This window comes from Trachymyrmex cornetzi, unplaced genomic scaffold (genome assembly GCF_001594075.2).
Source record: "Trachymyrmex cornetzi isolate Tcor2-1 unplaced genomic scaffold, Tcor1.1 scaffold1190, whole genome shotgun sequence".
In the NCBI taxonomy this organism is placed as follows: Eukaryota; Metazoa; Arthropoda; class Insecta; order Hymenoptera; family Formicidae; genus Trachymyrmex; species Trachymyrmex cornetzi.
Genome location: NW_017295752.1, coordinates 176,159 through 199,472, shown reverse-complemented (window position 1 = coordinate 199,472; position 23,314 = coordinate 176,159). Strand labels below are relative to the sequence as shown.

The following is a 23,314-nucleotide window of genomic DNA, read 5'->3' as shown; positions in this document are numbered from 1 at the left end:
AGAGCTTAACTTTACTTTGGAACTTTGACGAGCAAGGCTACCCCGCGGGAAATCAATGTCTGACGGTTCAAAAAAGAAAGTCGGAAAGGACAGTGATCGCGTGTGTATGCGTGACTTGGTTTATATGTGATGGTTAATTTGATAACCAACTCATGCTGGCTATCTCATCTCCCATCTCTATTTCTTTCTCTTTGACTTCTTCTCGCGAACTTTTTGCTGTCGCTTCGCCAATTTAACTTCAGGACAAGAGGTTTGGGAGAAAAGTAGGTACGACGAAGAAACACTCTCAAATAATTAAATAGGAGATCTGCATTTTACAAAGCAATAAGTTACACGAGAATCCTTACACGCGAAACCAAAGCCCCAATTCGAGTCGTGGCACGCCTTTCTTGCCCCTCTATCATGCTTTTCTTTTCTTTCATTCTGTTTTATTATACAAATATGAAACGTAATTAAGTTTGAAGGCAGTGGATCGCAAGGATAAAAAGCACAATGGGTCCTTTCCTATGTAGAAGATCGTTCTCGAGCTAATTCCACGTGAGAAAATATACATGCGGCATATATGTGTCATCGAACAAAAATACGAATATCAAAAATTTAAATTTTAGCGCGGTATTAAAACCGAGAATAAAATTTCAATTTGTCACTTCGCAGAGCATTGCGATATTCCCACTTATATTTTTCTAATGAAAAGATATGAAGCTTTTTTGTTTACTTGTACTGAAAATGCTACATTTCGATTTTTATTCAATAACACAACGTGCGCAATTCTCATCAACATTCACATTCGCGTTTGCGAAGAAATGGCTCGAATTCTTGTGGAAGACTGGAAAGGGACGACGTCGTTGTCACCGACAACGTTTTAAAAAATGAATAAGATAATAGCACCGCGGACGCACGACCAAACGCGGTGTGCAAATATTAGCCACGACATCGAGATTTTCAGGGAATTATACATAGTTAGCACCTAAAAAGTTTATCATCGCTCGTAGAGAGTGGCCACGCAATTAATTAGCTTGATGACCACTTATTTTATAAGTTTGATTTTTTCAACTGCTAGCTCCTATGCTAGTTTAATTCGCCTTCGAAATGACTGTATTCCCTACAACAGTGAAGAAAGAACGCCAACTCTTTCAATTATGCTAGTTTAATTCGCCTTCGAAATGACTGTATTCCCTACAACAGTGAAGAAAGAACGCCAAATAACGCCCTCTTTCAGTAGCGTTATTCAAGTAGCACAAAATGAAAATCTATCGTGACCGCGTGCAGTACCGCCCTTCCGTAATTTTTTTTTTCGCAGTCTTTCATCTCTCCGGACTGTTACTCTAGTCTTATCACTTTCATGTTCGGTCATACGTTAAATACGGGCGGCTATAGAGTTCACATTCTATTCGATGTCTCGGATGCGCGGAAGTCCGTCTACGATCTGATTCATTGATCCCGATTCAGCCGTACCTTCGTCATTTTGATCGGACTCGATGTCCGATGATGGCTCGGATCAATCACTAAAAAAAAAAAGATTTTCTTCTTTTATAACTACATCAAACAGTGACAAAACGATTCATTCACAGATGAAATGTCATTATGTTTAAAATACATTTGAAATTATTTCATATTTTTAGAATGTTTGCATACGTTACCTGTCACTGTTTTCGCTGGTGGCTTCCTCGCTGCAGTCCAAGTCAAGTTCCCCTTGAATAGCACTCTGTAAATCGTCGATCCTTTGAAGCGCCAGTCTGAGGTCGTCTCTAGCCACTTTGGTTTCAGCCTCCGCGGCTTCCAAAGATTTCTCTATGTCACGCCGAGCACGTACGGCCTCCTGCTCTCGCGATATTGCAGCGCTAGCTTCGTCGCGTGAATCGCGTAAAGATCGTTGCAGTCGCCTCGCCGCGTCTTGAGCGGTTTGCTCCTTCGTTCTAAGTAAGGCTGATTCAGTCTGTAACTTGTCGACGCTTTCCTTCAACCGTGCTATTTGTGTCTGTAAAAATAAAGACGAGGCAAATGGTTATTGTCTAGTGGATTCAATTCACTTATTCAATGTTCACATATTTTTGAAAAAAGTCATATTTAGGGGATATTACATTTTTTAATTTAATATTTAGTTGAAGTTTGATGTGAGATATGAAGTTGGTATGAGATATAGGTTCATAAAATCAAGTCAAATTATTCACAATTAGTGAATGATGGAATTCTGACAATACCTCCAAACGCGCTCTCGTAGTCTGTTCCAGTTCGAGTTTGCTTTCGAGCTCCTTGGCACGGAACTCCAAGCGTCTTGTCGCAAGACTGTTTGCCGTAGGATCGCCGAGTTGCTCCACTGATTCTAATCTCTGCGTTAGTTCTGCCAGTTGATCCTTCAGTGATGACTTCTCCGCTTCGAGTGCGGCGATTTGCACTTGTGCCTCTTGCAATTGGCCTTGTTCCGCAGAGACTTGTTGCACTGCAGCTCGATATTTCTTTAAGACCTGCATTGGAGAGTAAAGTCCACTTAAAATTACTTTACCTCTATATAATTTTTATTAAAAATAACAGGGTTGGGGTAAAGACTAATGTTTTTTTCTTAAGAATAAAATATATTGTGTTTCTTCTTAAATATATTTTAATGCTTGAAATCTACTTTAAACAGTACTATAAAAAAAAAAAAAAAATTTAAAACATATTAAAACATCAATTAAGCATGTTTCAAACTGTTAATTGATGTTTTTAATATGTTGTAAATGTGTTTTTTTTTATAGTACTGTATATATATATATATATATATATATATATATATGTATATAAAATATACAAAGTTGGTAATTTTACAAAAACTGTTGCGCACTTTAACCATATTAGAAGTCGCATTCCATGAAAATTGAAAGAGAAAGCGATTATTGGTTAATTATATTATTATAAATATTAATTACTTACTGCTTTTTAAAACATAGAATAAGATAACGTACCTCAGCAAGCTCTTCCTCGTTTTCTTCTAACTGAGACAACAATTCTGAACGTTCGCGATTAGCCGCATTAGCTCGTTCCTCCGCCTCGGAACGCTGTCGCATAGCTTCTTCCAAAGTTGCTTGCGTTTCATTTAACTCCTGTTCCAATGCTTGTTTCGCTTTAATCGCTACTGCTCGAGCGCACTCTGCGTCTTCCAATTGATTTTTCAATTGACGCAACGCAGCTTTACCCGTCGAATCGCCTTTGGATCTTTCAAGCATTGTTTGTGCATCTCTTAGTAATGCCTTTGTTCTCTTCAAGTCTCTCTTCAATCTGTTTAATTGCACGCGTATAATAAATTTTTGAGTTATTTTTTATTCTTATCACAACAAATAAAAATTTTTTCTAAAATAAATCACGTAACGAGATAGAATAGAAAAAGAATGTAAAATTTTGATAATCACCTTTGCATGGTCTCAGCTTCTGCCGCACGATCGGCTCGATCTTGTTCTTCTAGAGCTACTAAACGGCGCTCCAATTCGTGCTTTTCCCTTAAAAGAATTGTCCTCTCTTCGTGTTCATTCTCCAACTGTGACTCGAGAGCTTTAACCTTTTTGTGCGCGTTTCCGCGAACATCCTCCAGCTCTTCGTCACGTTGCTGCATTTCTTTACGCATTTCTTTGCGCTGCTGCTCGATGCTCATCTCCAGTCTGAGTTTCGCTTGCTCGAGCAGCTGTACTTGGCCGGCCAGATCATCCAACTCTTCTTCTTGGTCCTTCGCGCGTTTCTCCAACTCGTGTTTAGCTTTCTTCAGTTGCGCAACTTCCTCTTCCGTTTTACCACCGAAAGTAAGTTCTTCTAACTCTTGAGTCAATGTACGAAGTCTTTCCTCCTTGAGCTCAATCTCTAATCTTGCGTCCTATTATAATAATATACTCAGATGTATATACAATATTGTATTCAACTTTCTTAATCTGGGAAAACGAGAGAAATAAAAAGAAATATACTCACGCTCAGATTCTGCTCCACTGTGAATTTTTCCGCGATAGCAATCTCTTTTTCCCTCGCTAATCTTTCACGTTGTGCTTTCTCTTGTCTAAGGTCATTCATCAGATTTTGAGTCTCCGAATCAAACCTAAATGTGATATTAACGTAATGAATAAAGAAAACGTTTATTTTGTGATTATAATAACAAGTTTTGTATATTGTTAAAATTTACACACATAACACATATTTAAATACCATTTCGTATACCCTTAAAAATAGGTAAATACATACAGACTTAAAGATATTAAGATTTTTAACAGTATTTTGCAAGAAGAATGTTTTCATGTGTATTTGTGACACATTCGATAAAACTGGAGTTAAGAAATTAATTTAAATTTGATATTAACTTATACCATGAATTGATTATATTTAAAATGTATTACAGAATGGACTGACAGAGAAAAGATTTCAGGAACAAATCCAATCTCACTATTGTAACGAGATCGGCTTTAACCGCCAGCAGCGCGTGCTGCATTTAGATTAACAGGAAGCTATCTTCGCAAATGGTCAATCGTGATTTACAGGCACACCGGACACGTCGCCGAACGCTGGCAGCGTTGGGTGGCGTCACCGGCCTGGCCAAGTGCCAGAGACACTTGTTGCCGTGAGTGAAATGAGAATAGAGCGAGCTACCATTCGATACCGACTCTCGTCGACTATTAGCCGCAGATTAAATGCACTAGTATATCTCAAAGCGTGACAGAGCGTCCAATTCGTGCGAAGTCTGTAATTTCGTTGACTTATTATGCTACGAGACTCACTTGCGCTGCTTCTTCTCGAGAAGGTTGTTCCTAGCAGTCTGTTCCTCCAACAGCAATCTGATATCGTGCATCTCGCCGTTCAGTTTCTGAACTCGTCGCTTCCACTGTCCGACGACTTGTCGTTGCTCCTCCACTTCTTCGTAAGCATCAGCCAACTATTTGGCGAAACATGAAGACATTGATGAAGGTGATGCTTGTCGTGATAATAGGAATAACTTGATGTACCTTCTTTTCTAATTGTTTCTTCAATCCGACCAGTTGCTCCAAATCATCTTCATGTTGTTGCGCCATTTTCCTCTTTGTGAATTCGAGTTCCCGAATAGCGTGCTCGTATCGTTGTCTGTAAACACCGCCGTCCTCGCCTTCCTCGCCATCGGAAGCGACCCCGTTCAAATCGGCAGCCCTCGCATAGAGCAGTTCCATCTCCAATCGTTCGGTGGTCTGTTGAAGATTTTTGTTAGCTTCAGTTACATCTTGTAACTCACGTTCGAGTCGCAACCGCTCCGAAGTCTCAGCATCAATCCTTTCTGCCGCCAACGTCGATGTAGAATGCTCCTCCGCAAAGTCCGCGGTCATCTCGCTCAGCTGGAACAGAAAAACGCACATTGCATAAGGGAATCGAATACGACACGCTATATGCAAACCACAGATCAACATTACTCCCGCCTCGTACTTTCTGCATTCTGCGTCTTTTAGTTTTAAATATTTCTAAAATTGAAATAAGATAAATCGTATACACACTTATGGAAATTATTTTACATTACAAAATTTTCGATAAAAATAAGCTATCGTTTTTTACAGTTCTGTTACCTCTTGCATTCCATCTGAGGTGCGGTCCTCCGAAGCGCGGGATAAGGAGCGCCTCGAAGGACTCTTTGCTACGCTGTTTGATCTGCTATAGTACTGATAGCCACGTATCATGATATTTGTAGCGCTCTGACTTCTTCCAATTACGCCGCGAGATTTATCTCGCGTGTACGGCAAACTTATCGGTTCGTCATCTATTTCATCACGGTGACCAAGGCTTCGCCATTCGTCCATGATGTGATCAGTACGTTTCAAAAACTGAGAGATCTTTGACGAAAGATACGACGAGGCGGTTGACGAATCTAAATGAGACGCGGTAGGTCTGAAGGATTGCTTCACCCTCTGCCGTTCGCAGCCCAGGACAAAGTTGAGACTCGCGTCGAAAACAACCGGCGCTTGTTCTTTGACTAGAACATCTCCAATCGACGGCGAACATGTGCTCTCGCGAGGATACGTCCTTCGCGGCGGAGTCGAGAAGGTCGACGATTCCAGCTGAGACAATCGGCTTCGTGAGGAAAGAACGGACGGTGATCTGGTCCCGGTAGATAAGGATTTTGCGCGATAGGTAGCATTGGAAGAGATGCTACTCGGGGAAGGACTTCGTATTGTGTGATTCGTATTACCAACAATGTATCCTCTGCTAGATGGTTTTTTCTGATGGCTACAATGTGGGGGCAAAGGTGGTCTTTTCGCCAAGCCCGCAGAGTTGGATAAACTCGGTAAACCATTGCTTATTGAGTTTCTTTCAAGCGTTTCGTCAGAGCTGGTGGATATTAATGCGTTCAGATGCTGCGGATTATTATAAGAGGAAGAAATAGTACCTGGGTACTTTATTGGTAGGGAAGGCATCTTAAGAAGTACGTTGACTCAAGGTTAAAATCGATTCAAGGATATTAGTTTGGTGTATGATTAATACAATCATAGGAGCGGGAGATGGATTATCTAAGCTTCCGAAATTGATGTTGTCGCGATTGGCATTTCAATTAGCTTTCTTTCGCAGCTTCATTTGTGCTGTATCTAACTACCGAGATGCTGAAGACTCGTCACATTACTACGGCAAATTACGTAACGACGAACGACGACGAGGACACCCGTGTCGGCAAGGAGTCGCGATGCAACTGCCTCTTCCTGGGTCGAAACCGGCGGAGGCGTCCGGTGGAGGAGGTGGTCACCTCCGAGTTATTCTAAGGGGAAGGTGGCTAGAAGGAGAGGATCGGTGAGAGAGATGAAGATGGAGAGAAACGTGTGAGACGGTGATTCTGGCTATTTGCCAGGTTCTCCGTAGATTTTATGAGAAAAATATTGGGAAAGAGAAACGTAGAATTAGCAATAGAAAATGTAGAAACTTGCATCTCTCTGCATCTATAAAAATAGAATAGATGAAAAGAGACAGAAAGAAAAGTTTCCGTACCGTAAAATAGGTTGAGGCGATTCCAATGTGCTAATGCGAGGACAGAAAAAAATTATCATGCAAAATTTATTTACCATTATAATTAGTTACTGGTGTAATAAATAGTGTAGTAAATGGTGGTTTTGTTTAATTATTTGTTGTTAGATGATAAGAAAGAGCAAAACGGTATTTTCTTCAGCAACTCTTTTTCTTATGAAGATACATTGATTGTCAGCGTTTTTATGTACTAGCCGCAAATCAGAATGGTAATGTAACGTACAGTCGAGTCACGATAATAGTTGCGCACGCTCGACACGAGTCGTCTGGCATGCTTAACCCAATTGCGCGGCGTGCGTGCCGCGAATGCCTAATCGGGCAGTTTGAGCTTAATGCATCCTTCGAGACTGCCTCTATTAGTTTCATCATGCGGTCACACGCGAAATCATTGTGGTGGATAACAGAACAGAGAGGCGTAATTTGCAGCACGGGCTCCAATTTAAATAACGGACGTTTAAGCTACTCAAGATATTTTAACCGCCACGAGAAAAAAAGATATTTCGCAATTAAAATAAATATCCACGTTGAATAATCTTGCGGCGTTAACTCACCTTTGCCTCTAGCTTGTCATTGTCATGCTTCAGGTGATTGCGTTCCTGTTCCAAGCGTTCCACTTTTGCCCTGAGAAGCTCAAGCTCTTCCTATTGAAATGAAAAAAAAGAAATATTTAAGATCAATTATATGGAGAACGTATGTATTATATGGAAAATATTTTTCTCTCTCTCTCACCGTTCGAGCCTTTAGCTGATCTTCGGTCCGATGGACGTTCAACAAGGGCGCGACTTTCACGTACAATCTCCACCAAGGCCATTCTCGCACGGACATTAGCTTCCTCACGTTCCTTTGAATGCATCGCACTGCAAGATCTTGCAGCTGTAAAAGAATTTAATTTACAATTCGATCCGGGCTGTCATTATACACACAGACTGTCGTAAATTATTACTAAAGAAAGTGCAAACGGCGTGAAGACATCTACTACATTCTATCTTTCTTTGGTTAATTGCTAGATTAAAGACTTCGGAGATCTCTATAAACGCGCCGCAAATTCTTTATAGATTTAGAATCATTAGTAGAAATGAGATTGCAATTTTTAAATGAAAGTTTTAATTTCTGTATTAACTGAATTAAAGAAGAAGGAAAGCGTTTTGTTTGCAATTTCTTACGCGCAATTAAAAACTTTCTTTGAAATTTTAACACGATCATACAGTATGTTTCAATTTGAAAAGAGCATAAGCGACCCACTTTCAAAGTATTGAGTTTGCGCCGCGCTAAATAGCCTCTGCATCTCGCTTGCAGCAGAATAATGTGACCTGTGAGCTTTTCGTCCCTCTGAGCTTCTAATCGTTCCAGGGTACCAGATCTGAAGAATATCTGTGAACACAAGAGTGGACATCTGTCAATTTATACTTATAGATTAATATTAACGCCTAGACTGACCGGTATTTTATCGTTAGGTTCGTTTGAATTAAATGCGTATTTTGCCTATATTTGCTAACGAATGAATAAGAAACACCGCACATTAAATCTGAGTTCAGAGGCGACGGTAAATGTTAAATATGCATGGCATAGTTTTCAGCTTGCATCTTGTATGATAATGAAGGATGAACACATATAACTTCTGGAGCGTAAAGGCGCATCGTGTGCCGTGACATCTTGATTGCATTAGAGAGGATATGTTTTACATAATACTATGCAACAAATATATAATAGTAATTTAACAGTTGCATTGACAAAGTGACTTTCAGTTTTATAATGTGTCATATATCGTTATAAGTTGTTGAGCAAATGGCATGTTTTAAAAGATTTTAATTGAAATTTAGGTAGCGATTGTAATTTTTTATATAAATATGTAAAATTAAAGCATTGATTGCAGAAGGAAAATCCTAAATGATAATTTATGTAGTTACGCTAGATCTCTAGTTCTATACAAATAGGTCAATTTTTTGCTGAAGTATATAAAAGTTTAGCTAGGTACGGATCTAAAAATAATTTTGTTGAATTATCAAAATAATTATATAGGACGCTCAAAATTAATTGCTAGTATATCAAAATTTTTTGTAGCATTGCCCATCACGCTTGTCATTATTTTGATAATCCAATAAAATTATTTTCAGATATGTATCTAGTTAAATTTTTAAAAAACTTCAATAAAATCGCGAGCATTCTTTCCATTTATCTTAATTATTATCACACAAAATCGCGATTCTTTCCGCGGTATAAATCATGAACATTTGACTAGTACTGCAGCTAACGCGTCGATTATCTAATCAATCTTTGCGTTATCGAGCATTATCTATAGTGAAAGTTAACAATTATGTGAGACATAATTATCAGACGGACCTGTTGTCCATTTTCCGAGCATTTGTCATTGATTTGACAACAGTTAATACTGTTATCGTCGCAAGACGTCAAATGACCTCCTCGATTAACGATGATATTCTTCTTTTCTGATTCGGCACAGCTAGCGAGTCTGCGACGAACGATCATCGAGTCGAAAATCTTCACGTTGTCATCTTGGTCGATCCTATTGAAGTACTGCCGTTCCTTGAAATCATTCGTCTCTTTCTGACTTTGATTCTCCAGAGTTTCCTTCCATTCCACTTCATTCTCGTTGCTTATGTGGCCGCTATCCTCCGAACAGTTTCCATCCGATGTATAACCGCTGTACTCGTTCGCGTTCTTAGATTCGTTTTTCTTCAAGGCAGGTGTTTCGATGACAGGAACGTTTGCGGGTCTTGGTTTGATTAGAGTTTCCCGCGGAGATTCTTTGGAGACTTCGGCATTCTTGCAATTAAAGAAATTTACTAGATGCTCGATATCATTAGTTTTCTTGCTGACGCACTGCTTTCTTTTCATCTCCTGCGCGTCATCGACGACATCGTTTTCAATTCGAACCGCCTTCGATAAATTGACGGTTTTTCCGGAATTCGCAACATAAATCGTCTTCGCATCAGAATCCTGATTGCCTTTACTCTGTTTTTCCCAATTACGTCTCAGTTCCTGAATGGAAGTTTCCTTGATTCTTCTCGACTTCTCAGCAACTTCTTCCGGCTTCTCACACTTCTTGATCTGGTTAGATGTATATTTTTTTACATAATCTCTCTTCTTCGAATCTTCTTCCGTCTTTGTATTATCTGTAAATATATCCATCTTTCTCCTTTTCGAGTCTTCCTCAATTCTCTCTTTGCTCTCGTCGTCAAAGTTATGACTCTTTATAATGATACTAGCTTTGCTGTCGTGCAGGGCCTCTCGATCCTCATAGACAATTTCCGTTCTACAGGGAAGAGCGACATCTACGATCTCCAAAGACATGACCGTCTCCTTAGGTTCCAAGTCGTTCTCTAGCTGTGCCATTAATCGCGCGGCTCTCTCTTCCAAGTTACTTGTCGACGTTGAAATCCTCGAGGTGCTCAGCTTTGAAGCACGATCAAGGGTCTCGCGACAATTCTCGTAGATACGCTCGTGTGACACGGCATCGAGATCGAGTTCGAAATGACCAACTGACTCTTCGACGCGATCTACTTGCGATAGATCGGCGAGAGATCGGCCGAGACCGGTAGATCGAGCTGACGGAAGCGGTATCTTGCTCGGCCTGGCGACCGAGTTTAGCTTCGCGGGTGCACCGTAAGATTTCCTGCATTGATTGTAATCCACTTTTGGCGTTTGAACGTTCCAAAGACTAGTAGATCTGCTCATAAACGTTAGATTTTTTCGCGACATTTCGGCCTTCTTTCCTTTTTCCATCGATCTCCTTTCCAACGGAATTGGAATCCATCGTGGAGATGGAGCGGAATTTGTTTGATTGTCCGCAGACACGGAGTTCAAACTAACTGAACGATCTAAGGTGTTCTTTCGTTGCAACGTCTCAGGCTTCACCGGCATCTTTTCGGGTGTATAAGTGAGACCCTTCTTTAGCAATGCTCTGTCTTCTAATATCGTGCACGAGGGAGACGAGCTGACCGACTTGCAAACCTTCTTCTTGTCGTTGTTGCGCGCAGGAGATGAAACAGTTTTTGTCGTATCCGGTCGGGTTTCGCTTGGAGATCGTTTCGCAGGTTTTGAAGGCGAAGCAAGTCGGAGCTTCGAGGTATCCGAATTGTTAGAACCACGACATGGCAAGTTAATCGTGTCATTAGTCATTTTGATAGATATCTTCGAGGTTATCGATGATTTTCCGGAACGAATCTGCTTGACCGGAACAATCGTGGAATTCATCGTCCGGTTTGATTGGTTTTGCTTTTTGATGGATGAAAGTGATGCTTTTGACACATTTGGGCTACTCTTGGCCTTAACTAAAGGCGAGCCATTGCAGCTGACCGCGTATTTAGATACGTTATCGAACATGATGGAAAACCTAAAGTCAGATTTGATAAAGGAAGAAACAAATCGTTATAACGAGGATAACATGATTCAATTTTAGTTGTCTGTTATAGCATACTTAACTATAATCTGTCGTTATTATCAATAAATTATTTTGCAGTTTGTCGTATTGTAGTTTACATACATCTCTAAGCCAATTTTTTAACGCATTAAGAATTAATTAACGATTGAGGAAAATTAAATTTAAACAGCATGTGTAAATGTATGCATTTTGTACGTTCTTTGTTTTCAACAAAAAAATAACTTCGCGGCTTCTTTTCGTATTATGCTCTTTCCATATTAATTAATGCCTTGATTTTTTCTATTTTACTATTTTTTTCTCATCTATAATAGATTAGCTTCAATAAAATTTTTAATAAAAAAAATCGAAATACACTTTTTTGTTATTATCAGTATTTCTAATTTATTAAATATTGATTAAGTACCGATTAAGTCGTGAATTAATGTTGAATCAATTATATTTCTTTGAATTTGATTTGAATAGATATTATACAAACTAATGAGACGAAAATAAATAAAACCTGTCAATTATTTTTCTGTACGAAAATAAATAGCAATAAACACAATATTCGTTTGTTCTGGTGAATTATTTATACTTTGAATTAATTATTTTAAGATTGCTTATAGACATATCTCTTATTTACGAACAGAAGGACACTTTTTGTCTGTAAACAACCATTTATATTTATTATTTTCACCTTTATATTTATAACACTGTTTTAAATCAGGTTCTTCGTAATCTCTTCGGTCGATGTGAAGTAATTCATAATTTCGCGCAAACTTTATATACGAATAAACATGCATTCGTACATGTACGAACGATATGTATATATATATATATATATATATATTTATATTTATATAATTGGATAATTTGTAGATTTATCGGAATACTGGACTTTTAATTATAAAGTAAGATCTGTAAGATAGACAACATATTTAATCACAAACGAGAGGATATTTAAAGTTTAACGGCTTGTCAATGCCAGATCGTTCACTGCACTTATCGCCAATTCGAAATCGCACCCCCAATCACTAACACGAAAGAGATCGCGATAATTCTCTCACTTGCAGACGTCGCGGGATGAATGGTTGTTGAAGGAGAGCTTTTTCTCTCCTCTGCTGAGCGCAGAATGAGCCGCGACTAAGTGCCGTAAAAGAGCCGCGTAAAAGTGTATACGCACCCGACTGCGAGAGCAGAAGTGAGGAAGCGAAAGAGAGAACGGCAGACGATACAAGAGGGAGGGATGAAGGAGTGAGGGAAATAAAGAGGAGAGGTTCGAAGGACCAGCAGGGGAAAGGAGCAGATTATCTTGAAGCCGGTTGAACGGATCGGTCTGCAATTCTCAACTAGCAGGAAGATCCAGTCGGATTTGCTAGCTTATCATTTTCATTGAAGGGATACGTCGCTTTTTTTATTCTGATAAACTCCGAGACGCAGGAGACATACCGGAAGACGTAACGGCGAAAGATTCTCTTAATGTTTCGTTATATCGAAAGATCTTCGAGACAAGTGGTATCGACTAGATTAGGGCGAAAAAAAATTTTGAAATGCACTATGTAATTCTGAAGGAAGAGGATAATGAAACAAATATATCAAATATTTAAATTTCACTGAAAATAATGAGAATTTTTGATAATATAATTTAGAATTTTTTATTATATTTACATTGTTGTTATAATTGTATTGTTATTATTAAATCTTCTACTATTTAATTTTTGTCACAAAGAAATTACATTTTAATTATAATCGGAAGATTATCTTAATTTACAGTTTGAAATTTATCTTTATTTAGAAGTTTTGCTAGAATTTAATTTTCTTTATTTGATACACCGTTAGATTGCGTGTCTTGTGGCAAAATAATAAGATCGCCAAGAAATGCTAATAGATGCAGAAACTACACTAACTAAATGTGGTGTAACTTGGTTAATTAAACGCGCAACATGAATGTTGTGTAAAGTACATTTGGCAATTCTGTGAAGATCGCGTCCCATTAATTACATGATGCGTTCGTCTCGAGATAAAACCCGTTAAACAAATGTCTGTACTAAAGTTAAGAGAAACGAAACATTAAGATCTTTTAACATTACGCACACTGAAGCTTTAAAATAATTCACGATTACATTCTTCATTAATTTCGAGTGAGATGATATTTCTTGCCAGATAAAACAACCGTTATACGAATAAGCTAATCAGTGAATATGAAAATGGTGTACTGATAACTTTTTTTAAGATATTCTGGTAAGAGAACCTTATTATGTGCGATGCTAAATAAATTACGTCGACTGCGTCGATTCGTCTCTCTTTCATCTCTCAAATCGAAACACGGTCGCTTTGTATGCAGATAAAAAGCCTATTCAGACTCAGGTTCGCTGATTAGCAATTGGTAGACGACTAAAAGCAGTGATGATTCGATTGTAGCCGCTGACCAGATGTGAGAGTGATGTTAGTCGACATTAGTTCAGAATTACTCAAAAGAAGAATATAATTTATTACGTACCAAATAACATTTGTTATTTACATTTTTTTACATAATAATACAGTGAATGCCAAAAATATTTGTATGTAAGGGAGATCATTTTTCTTTAAATCTTATTTTTAGAAAGTAAAAATTAATTAGCAATTTATTAACAAACAACAAGATAAATTATATATTTCTTAAAATTATTTTATATAAAAAATATGTAATAATTAAAATGTATTATCTTGAACAACGTGAAAGTGAAAAATTGTATTATTGATCACATAAAAAGTATTCGTACAGTCGAGAAATTTAGTTTTTAATTGTAAGACCAGAAACACATGACGCTGTTTTGTTTAAATTAAGATAGGACGTACCCATTGTATAAAGTTGCCAATTATTATATTTATTTTCTGCAAATAAAACATTTTCATAAAAATTTCTATACCAATATTTTTTTTGCATTCACTGTAACTATCGTTCTTGAGAACAATTGCATTAGAATATTTCTCGAAGAAATATTTATTGTATAATTTTTATTTGTGTAGAAATTAATTGAAAATTCGAAAATCCGGGAAATATTACCAAGTCATAAATATTGACAGGTTGAAACGCCCGCTTCAAGGAGTTATACGTTTGAATAAAGCAAAGATCAAAACCGCAAAGTAAAGATCATCGATCTTTACGCGGGTCAATTCGACTACTTTCCTGTAATAATCGTACAGGATCGTAATACCGGCGTCTCCATCATTCGGCAATGAGAAAGCACTTGAACGGCTCGGTGCTTTACTTCGAAGCCAATGACGTTTACCGTTATCGAAGCTAACAGGTACCGGTGGCTATAGACTTTCTCACTCTCTTCCTCTCGCAGGTTAATTAAGAAATCGACGACTTTCTCTCTTTTTTTCTCTCTCTCTCTCTCTCTTTCTCTTCTTCCCTCGGTCGCAGATTTTGCTTATGAAGCGCAAAACTAACGTGCTTCCCCACCTCGCATGATCTTCATAAATTTTTACTGAGATTATAATGAACCGTTTTGTATTCAGCGAAGTAAAGAAATTTCTCTAAAGTACCGTTTCTTTGAGAAATAATTACAAGAAGTATAAAATTTGCAAATTAATTTTTAATAGATTTGATAAGTAACTTCATTATTTCCGGTACCAAAAAGAATGGCGCTTCAACAATGCGAGTTCGATTATGTCACATTTTTACATTAATTTACAATAATTGGAAAGAAAATGCAGAACGTGTAAGCGATCGTACGCTATCGGCACCTTTTTTCCGAATATAAAAAAATTGATTATTTATTCCGAGCAAACATTTTGATCACTCTTAGGACGATCGAGATTTTGCACTCAGAAACACATATGCACACTGCCCGAACAATTCCGAAGCAATCCAAGGAAAAAACGAGCCCTTCGTTCGCGTTCGCTGTGTAATGTCAAGGCCGAAGGATGGTTGTCGTCCGACGACAACGCGACGTCTCGATCTCGACGGCGACCGAGATCAACCGCGAACTGAGGAGTGCAAGAGTGGTTGCACAGTCGTCGCATTATGTCGGAAAGCTCGTTCCGCATCAGGTGCGCGTCCCTCCATTGCGTCCCCACCATGCAGGTGATGTGTCACCAACACATGCATACTGCATAAATCTCGCGCATTCGAACACGTATCTTCTGGTCCCCTGCTGCTCACCAACAACACCGGCACATTTATATCTCGAGATATCGTACATAAATCTCGGGATTATTGTGTCGGAAGAAGAGCAACTCGATTAATCAAAACTGTGCGATTACGCGAATAATGAATAATAATAACTCTCTAATGTATTTCGATTACGTGTCTTCGACATTCCGACTTTCGACACCGAGTTGCTTTATTGTCGTTATAATTCTCGCGCAGAAGCAGTTATAGACGCACTCTCAATTTGAATATGCATGAGAGATACGGTATCGAGAAAATTTCACGGATTCGAAAGTGCAAGGGAAAGGGATTGGAGATTTGGTGTATCGTGACAGGTGGATCTTGAATGGAGCATTGGAGCCTCTGCCAAATGGACCGAGGACCGGTCCGGACCAGCAAGCCTCTCTCTCTTGTTTTCTTATCTACCCGAATAAGGCACTCGGCGATTCCCATTTCGCCCGCCCGCTTTTTACCTTTCGGTCTGTTCCATCTCGACGAAACTGCACACGGACGGCGAAATGTCCTATGTGCTAGCATTCGCGAATAGAGATTCAGGTAAAATAATAATGATAATTCACAGAAGAGAGCACATGTAGATCGCATGATGCATATATACGTGACGATTTACGGTTTATATGAGAAATCCCTAAGAAGTCGCCATCTCCTCGCTGGCTTGGTTTGCGAATTTTTCGAACATATTGCGGAAACGAGGACGTGGGGCCGTTCGCCTCGGACTCGGATATAGGAAAGATCCCCTGCATCTTCGTCGTCCGTCCATCGCATCGCATCGGATCGATAGATCTTCGCGGGGATGACCGCCGTGGCGCGAAGAAATTCGAAGCAGACAACGCGCGCGGCGCGTGTTGGAAAGCGGCCGGCGAGAATGTCTGCTGGCCTACTGACAAACGGGAGAAAGGAGAGACGAGACAACGAGAGAAGGGTACCACATAAGAAGAGAAAAGAGCTCTGGCCGCGTTACGAAATCACGAACTTCTTTCCGAGCCACCAGACGTTTCCACTACTTTACGTACTTTTGTTTAATGGAACAGACCGCGGCGGCGTCTACGCTCGATTATCCACGTCGCCGTAAACTTTATCGCACCTCAGTCTTTTATCAGGTCCATTCCGCGCGTAACGTCTCGTTCCTTACGCCCGTTCATAAGAGGGAAGCAAGGACAGCTTTAAATTGCACGACACGAACGATTTCGCCCGAAGCATAGAGAGTAAAAAAGTAGAAAGTAAAAAAGAACTCGTTTTTGCATTATGCTCGTCGCACGTCTGATTTCATCGCGATGTGATTTTCTTAATCAGTAATTATCTTTAGAAAGTAGAAAAATATATTTATTTTGATTTGAAAAAATTTTCATAAAAATACTGAAAATATCCCGCGTATGTTAAATATATAAGCATAATTTCTCAAACCTATTGACCTAATTAATTTTGTTGTAAATATAAACATAAATATACATATATATATATATTTTGCCAATCTTGTTTGTATTGCTATCATATATCATCGGAAAAGTAGATGATAATTAGAAAATTATGTACCATAAAATACTTATCTTCACACGCGCACGGAAAGTGAAAAAAAAACTCGCTCCGCGATGTATTTCTAACCAATGTTTGATTTAATCATAATGTAATGTTCTTAACGAGCAATTAATTCTCTAGAAAGTAGAGAACGAGATCTAGATCCGTTTTGTAAAAACGCGGTCCGTTCCGCGTATCTATGAATACGAGTTTTATCAGAAGGACATCGAGCACTTACTACGCGCGATAAGTCAGGCCAATTAACAGTTGGATGCCGGTGTTCCGTTGTCTTACAACCGCGCTTCTTCTCAGAGGCCGAAAGAAAAGCACGAGGAAGTTACGTCTAGCTTGTCGCAATTAACCGCGGGGTGGGTAGAAATAAGGAATCTGACCCCAGTCGGGGGCTCGCGCAGACGATGCCGAGGTTGAGCGATGTTGAAGAACGCGGTATGCAGCGTTTCCGCTTCCCGACAAAGATAAAATAGCGTCGTGTGAGAAACTTGCGCCCGTCGCGCGATACACCCGCTAGACATTTAGTCACTCTGGTAGCTTCTTCGACCATGCTTACCTTTCTGATATTTGATTTTTAAATTAACCAAACTAATCCCGAAAAGTTATAGAAATGGCTTTAAAGTAGAATAAATATAAAAATGATTATTGTCAGCAGAGTTGGGAAGTAACACGTTACTTGTAACGCCGTTACTTTTTTCTGTCTTTAACGGCTTTAAGTAATCCCGAAAAGTTATAGAAATGGCTTTAAAGTAGAATAAATATAAAAATGATATTATTGTCAGCAGAGTTGGGAAGTAACACGTTACTTGTAACGCCGTTACTTTTTTCTGTCTTTAACAGCGACGGTAACGTCGTTATATTTTTGCAGTAACGATAACGATTCAGTCGTTACTTTTTATCGTTACTTTAATTTTTATTGGATGAGTCGGATTGGATTATGTTTCGATATTGCTGGTTTTGAAAGATGTTTCGCTTTTGTGTCTCTAGAAGTGTACTTTTAGTTACCCAAGTTGCGTCGTTGTTATAACAATGAGCGAAATACTCAAAATTTTTTTTATATATTTATAATTTAAGATTGTCTTATATATAATAAATGGTTATTACTTGTAATAAATATAATTATAAAATATTTACTTTCTCATTTTTATTTCTAAAAAAACATTGTATATATTTTATATCTTAGACTGCATTTCGGTAGTTACTAACAGTATTGAAAATCTATAATTCACATTACATATATACTACGGATTTTACTGGAAGTGAATCTTAAAATACATTCTTAATAATAACATTAAAGTTTAAAAGTAATATTTAATTTAAATTCGGTAATTGTTGAGTTTAGCTCCCAACGATTGTTTCTGCCAGATTCGGTCATTTTTTGTGCAAAGATGTAGCAAATGTGCCTAATTTTATCAACATCATATGTGAGAGAGTTAACTCAACAATTTCCCGAAAAGTAACGAAAAAGTAACGATTCGCTATTTTTTCAAGTAACGGTAACGGTAACGCATTATTTTTTTAAAGTAATATTTCCAACTTTGATTGTCAGGAAAAAAATTTCGGATTTCTCGTAACGTAAATTTTCTGAAAAAATAATAAAGAATAAAAAAAGGTTAAAAAAACAGGGGGATATTAGTAGCTGATCGGATAAAAATTTTTCAAAATTTTAAATGCAAGTGACAACATTTGTCAAGCTACTGGCAAGTACAGGCATCTACACGTAAGAGCCAGGACTTCTCCATATTACGAATAGAAGCAATGTTTATGAGTTATTGTTCATTTTGTTGTGTATTTATTGTTTGTGATACTGTATGGAATTAACTTTATCAACTTAATTATTAAATTGTAAGTTGAATTTGATTGTTAATTCATCAATATAAACACCATCTGTCAATCTTCAAATTATGGTTTAAAATCTTTTCCATTTCAAAGCTGCTCAATTTCATACGTTGCTTTTTCGTTGCGCTTCGATTTACCAGAACAATGACGGGTAATATCGGATAGCCTAAGTAGTTAGCAAGAGTTAACTTCACGACTGCATATTTTGTTTCAAGTGAATATGGGGAAGATACGAGGGAAGAAAAGAGTATGGTATTAGTTGTTAAGAAAGCTATTAAAAAACAAGCCAACAATGATAAGAGAGGCAATTTAAGTGAGCGATATTCTGTTCCGAAAAATATATTAAAAGATAGATTAAGGGCTATTGAAGCAGAGTAGGAGATAAATAGTATCTATTAAAACTTCGATTAAAAGCATACACAAACAATAGTGGAACTTACTAAAAAATATGTTTTAAAAAAAATGTTTCCGTTTTTTATATCATCCTTTAATTTACAAAAACAAGTACTGTAATGACATTAAAAAATGTAAAAATCTTGGCTGTTTTTATTTTTAAAAATATGAATAAAAGAGTGTTTTAGAGTACTGTTTCATATTATGTATATTACACCCCCGCAATTCGCTGGCTCGCGTAAAGTAGCCACGACAGTGTCGCTGCGCTTGGCTTAGCGCCGAGTCAGTACCATGACTCTCCAGACTTAATTTTTATCGTTCTAGAAAATGAAATCTCGAAAAAAACCAAGCCAACCTTGCCCTAATGGATATAACGTGGTGTATCCGCATGATTATTATTAGAATGGAGTTTATATCCGGAAAGATTCTTGGAGAGAGATATACATATACAGGTAGTTATACGTATATTGTGTGACGTGTAGGATTCAATTTGTTACTCCTCCGCATTACATCGATCGTGGGTGGTAGCGGCAGGATAGATTCCGCGATCTCGATCTGGCTTGTTGCCGGGATTGTCGTGCGAACCTGACCTAGGCGCGCAGACTTGTTAGATAACTAATCGCGTTTCTCCATCGCTGTACATCGTTAGTAGTCTGCTGTCATTCAAATCCCCAACTTAGCACTGCTAAGTGAGAATTGATTGTTGGTTAAAATGTGCTGTGGAGCCACATGAGATTTGTATGCACATCCGTACACCAAGAAAAATGGTCTGGTTGAATTAAATAGTAATTCTGGCGGAAAATGAGAATGTTCTGGTTAAAAATCTACTAAAATTCCAATTGAGATAACTTAAAGAATTCTGATATAATTATTCTGGTAAAAATAGGAATTTTAATAGATTTTTATAGACCAGAAATATTATATCAACCGGAATTCCAGTTATCTCAACAAGAATTCTAATAAATTTAATTAAAAAATTATAATTCGTCCATTTCCAACCAGACATTTTTTTCAATGTATCGTCTTTTCTCGTAATTCGCAGATAAGTTATAGTGTATGAATATGATGAATATATTGATAGTATATAATAATAGCAAAAGGCTAGAAAAATTCCATCTTTTTAATAATCCTATCAATATAATTATTTAAAAACAGTTCCACTTTAAATATTACACGCACGCAGATTGACTTATGGATTTGTTTAGATCAGTCGGATTATTTTGCTCATAATCTAACACATGTTCTATCTTATATTTTAATAGACTAACACTCGTAATTAAATTAGCCTTCGCTAATTTAGATCACGTTGTAATACGATCGCTATACGGCATGCACGCGCATAATAACAATCGTTAATTGTACGGTACTTGCTCAGAAGAATCAATATTCTAACGAAGTTAAGGCACGCTCGCGCCATTTCCATTTGGCGCCTCGTAGAATTACTTAGCATGCCGATTGCTCGAGATGCAAGACACGCAGTAAATCGAAGGCACGCGTATTCAGCAACGGTCGCACTTCCGCCGTGGAAGTACTGGCACTGAATATTTTGATAACCACGGCATACGTTTAAATTTAAACGGACACGATTGACTTGAACGCTATGTCCAAAAATACGTTAACGTCCGTCATAAATCCATAGTTTATCTTTCCGAAAAATTCAATAAAATATATGTTTGGAGAGATCAGACTTTTTCCAATTTTTGAAAAAAAAGATATACAGAGATATATACGTAGGAACGATAATAAGTAAAAAAAAAAAAAGTTCGAGGACGCGTTTAGAAACGGAAAACGTAGTTCATCGTGATTGCAAGGCTGCCATGACCGATGGCTGGAAATTACAGCTCCAACCAGAAGGGAAAATAAGATGTATGTAGGTACGAACCAGATATACCGGAAAGAGCTGCGCTTAATGCAACGATGCTGTATAGAGCATATTAATTCGCGGACTCGTAGTCGAGACCACCGAGCTTCTTCGCCTCGCGTGAAGAGGAATCGGCTGCTACGCGAGTAGATGCAGTGGAAAGACCGTCGAGACGGAAGCGAAGTTATCATTTCCTCAGGCGGGATATGTAACTCCGGGAAAGACATGGAAAAAGCTCGTTCTCCCGGTCATTCCGGTTTTTTTACTTGCATGACGATAATGCCGCAAGCAGACCAGACGATTGCCGGCAATGACAGGAAGTGAAGACGACTATGGCGCACGGCGTCGCGAGTCGGTAAGGAAAGACGGCACGTAGAGACACCCTCTAAGATGACGGAAGATTTATTTGACGGTCATGTAATTTGCACTTCGTAATTATAACGTTCCAGGAAATGTCACCTCCGCGCGAACGTCGTTATGTCACGGATACAGTAATGCGTGTAATTTAATCCTCATATCGTTATTTTAAATACTATTATACTAACTACTTCCTTGCCTTCGTGCGAAGTTTCCATTGAGAGGGATTTTATTTTCATCAATTAGGACGTTTCTTCCGAGAAGCTTTTGTAAAATCTCGCAGTTACGTGCGAGGGTTTAATTTTAAAGCTGCATCTTGCGCAGGTGCACCTAGGTGAGAAGAAATGAAAGGCCGAACGAGATGTAAGGAGGCTAATATCTTCGCGGTGCAAAACTGCAAATGGATCGACGGACATGGCGAACCAGTAAGGACCAGTACAGCAATTTGTATGTGGGCCACGAGAAAGCGCGCTTTTTCCCTCTCTTGGGATATATTCGCGGTTGACCGATCGTATGGTACTGGACTTTTTTTTATAATAAAAAAAGCGAAAACTTATTTTCGTCAATTAAAAAGTTCAATAAAGATGAAGCGGAACTTCATAAATTCTGATAGTGAAATTCTGGGTTTATGATCATCTTTTGCTAAAAATATTCGCGTCGTAAAAGAGGCCATGTGTATTGTAAATCGCTCACCGGACATCAGATATTATACATCAGGCTTTACAGCGGCTCGCCCGGCGCCGATGCGCAACTTGGCATGACGTCGATAGTTTGCAGCTGTTTCGATTAAGCTTCTACAGCATCAGGAAGCACCGGTAAACGCGTACGCATCCATGTGAAATGACGCGATGACTTTTCATTTGGATTACAAAACGTAAGCTGCGCAAGAGAAATAGTAGCGACCTTTATTATGAAAGATGATGATTTCAGCGTCGCCAACATTTAATTCGCATTTCTTTCGATATGCAACGTAACCATGATTTCACGCAAAGATGCCTAATGTATCTTCAAGTAGGCTTTCAAGTAGACTTATTCCGCCATTAATATCTAAACACTAATGTATCTTCTGAGTTCTTTTTCTTTTTTAGATAAACGAGCTCGATTTTTCTCTTTGTCGATAAATAGCGCGATTTCTGGAGTACACTTTGTTTCGTCACTATCTCGTTTAAATTCCAGGATAGATATCTAAACAACAGATTTAGAGTTTAGACATCTGTTTAATTTCTTCTGTAAAATTTAATTCTATCTATTTTAGTCTGCTTTTTATTAAATTAATTTATATTCTGCCCGCAAAGACATTGATATTTATAATTATCAACAGATTATATCATCGCATTGATGAAAGAGGGAGGAAGAGAGAGAGAAAGAAAAAGAATCTATAACATTTAGTTTTCTATACTATTCTATAATATATACGAATTTAAAAAATTTTATAATTTTAATATATAAAAATCAAAAGACAATTTACTAATTTATTAATTCAAGTAATTTTCTTTAAATGTTTTCGAATAATACAACTTGTCCAAATAATTCGTTTGACACTGAACTTAATTATATTTCTTCAATTTACAAAATATTTTAATAAACTACGAGGACCGGTTAAAAATGTTCTGCACTTCCCGTATCTTTAGGACAGACGGGGCGGATTTTGTGTAATGGCAGCAGAGGTAAAACGAAGCGTCAGGCAAGGCCAAGGTAAAGGTAAAAGGTAAAGGAGAGATACGGGGAATGCGGGACTGGAAGAGAAACCATGCGCGGCGAGCCACGCAAAAGTCAACGAACCTAAATCAGCGTATACGCGATAATGCACATAATC

At 38.1% G+C, this 23,314-nt stretch overlaps 1 protein-coding gene across 6 annotated transcripts in view; it reads right to left on the bottom strand.

The window, feature by feature from the left end:
• Positions 1-1,143: 1,143 nt before the first annotated feature.
• Positions 1,144-23,314, bottom strand: part of LOC108766678 (Myosin heavy chain-like) — a 54,644-nt gene continuing 32,473 nt past the window's right edge. For 3 of the 6 annotated variants that reach the window (XM_018516104.1, XM_018516110.1, XM_018516118.1), the window contains 11 exons: positions 8,227-8,355; positions 7,714-7,857; positions 7,536-7,625; positions 4,956-5,315; positions 4,731-4,885; positions 3,934-4,057; positions 3,387-3,841; positions 2,943-3,255; positions 2,202-2,465; positions 1,641-1,978; positions 1,144-1,505 (listed from right to left, as the gene is read on the bottom strand). In XM_018516104.1, coding sequence (XP_018371606.1) covers positions 1,499-1,505; positions 1,641-1,978; positions 2,202-2,465; positions 2,943-3,255; positions 3,387-3,841; positions 3,934-4,057; positions 4,731-4,885; positions 4,956-5,315; positions 7,536-7,625; positions 7,714-7,857; positions 8,227-8,355 — 2,379 coding nt within the window. In that variant the 3' untranslated portion in view covers positions 1,144-1,498. Of the gene's footprint in view, positions 1,506-1,640; positions 1,979-2,201; positions 2,466-2,942; positions 3,256-3,386; positions 3,842-3,933; positions 4,058-4,730; positions 4,886-4,955; positions 5,316-5,540; positions 6,680-7,535; positions 7,626-7,713; positions 7,858-8,226; positions 8,356-9,324; positions 11,402-12,062; positions 12,135-23,314 lie in introns of those variants that run through there. The other 3 variants (XM_018516128.1, XM_018516137.1, XM_018516146.1) reach the window with 3 other exon arrangements.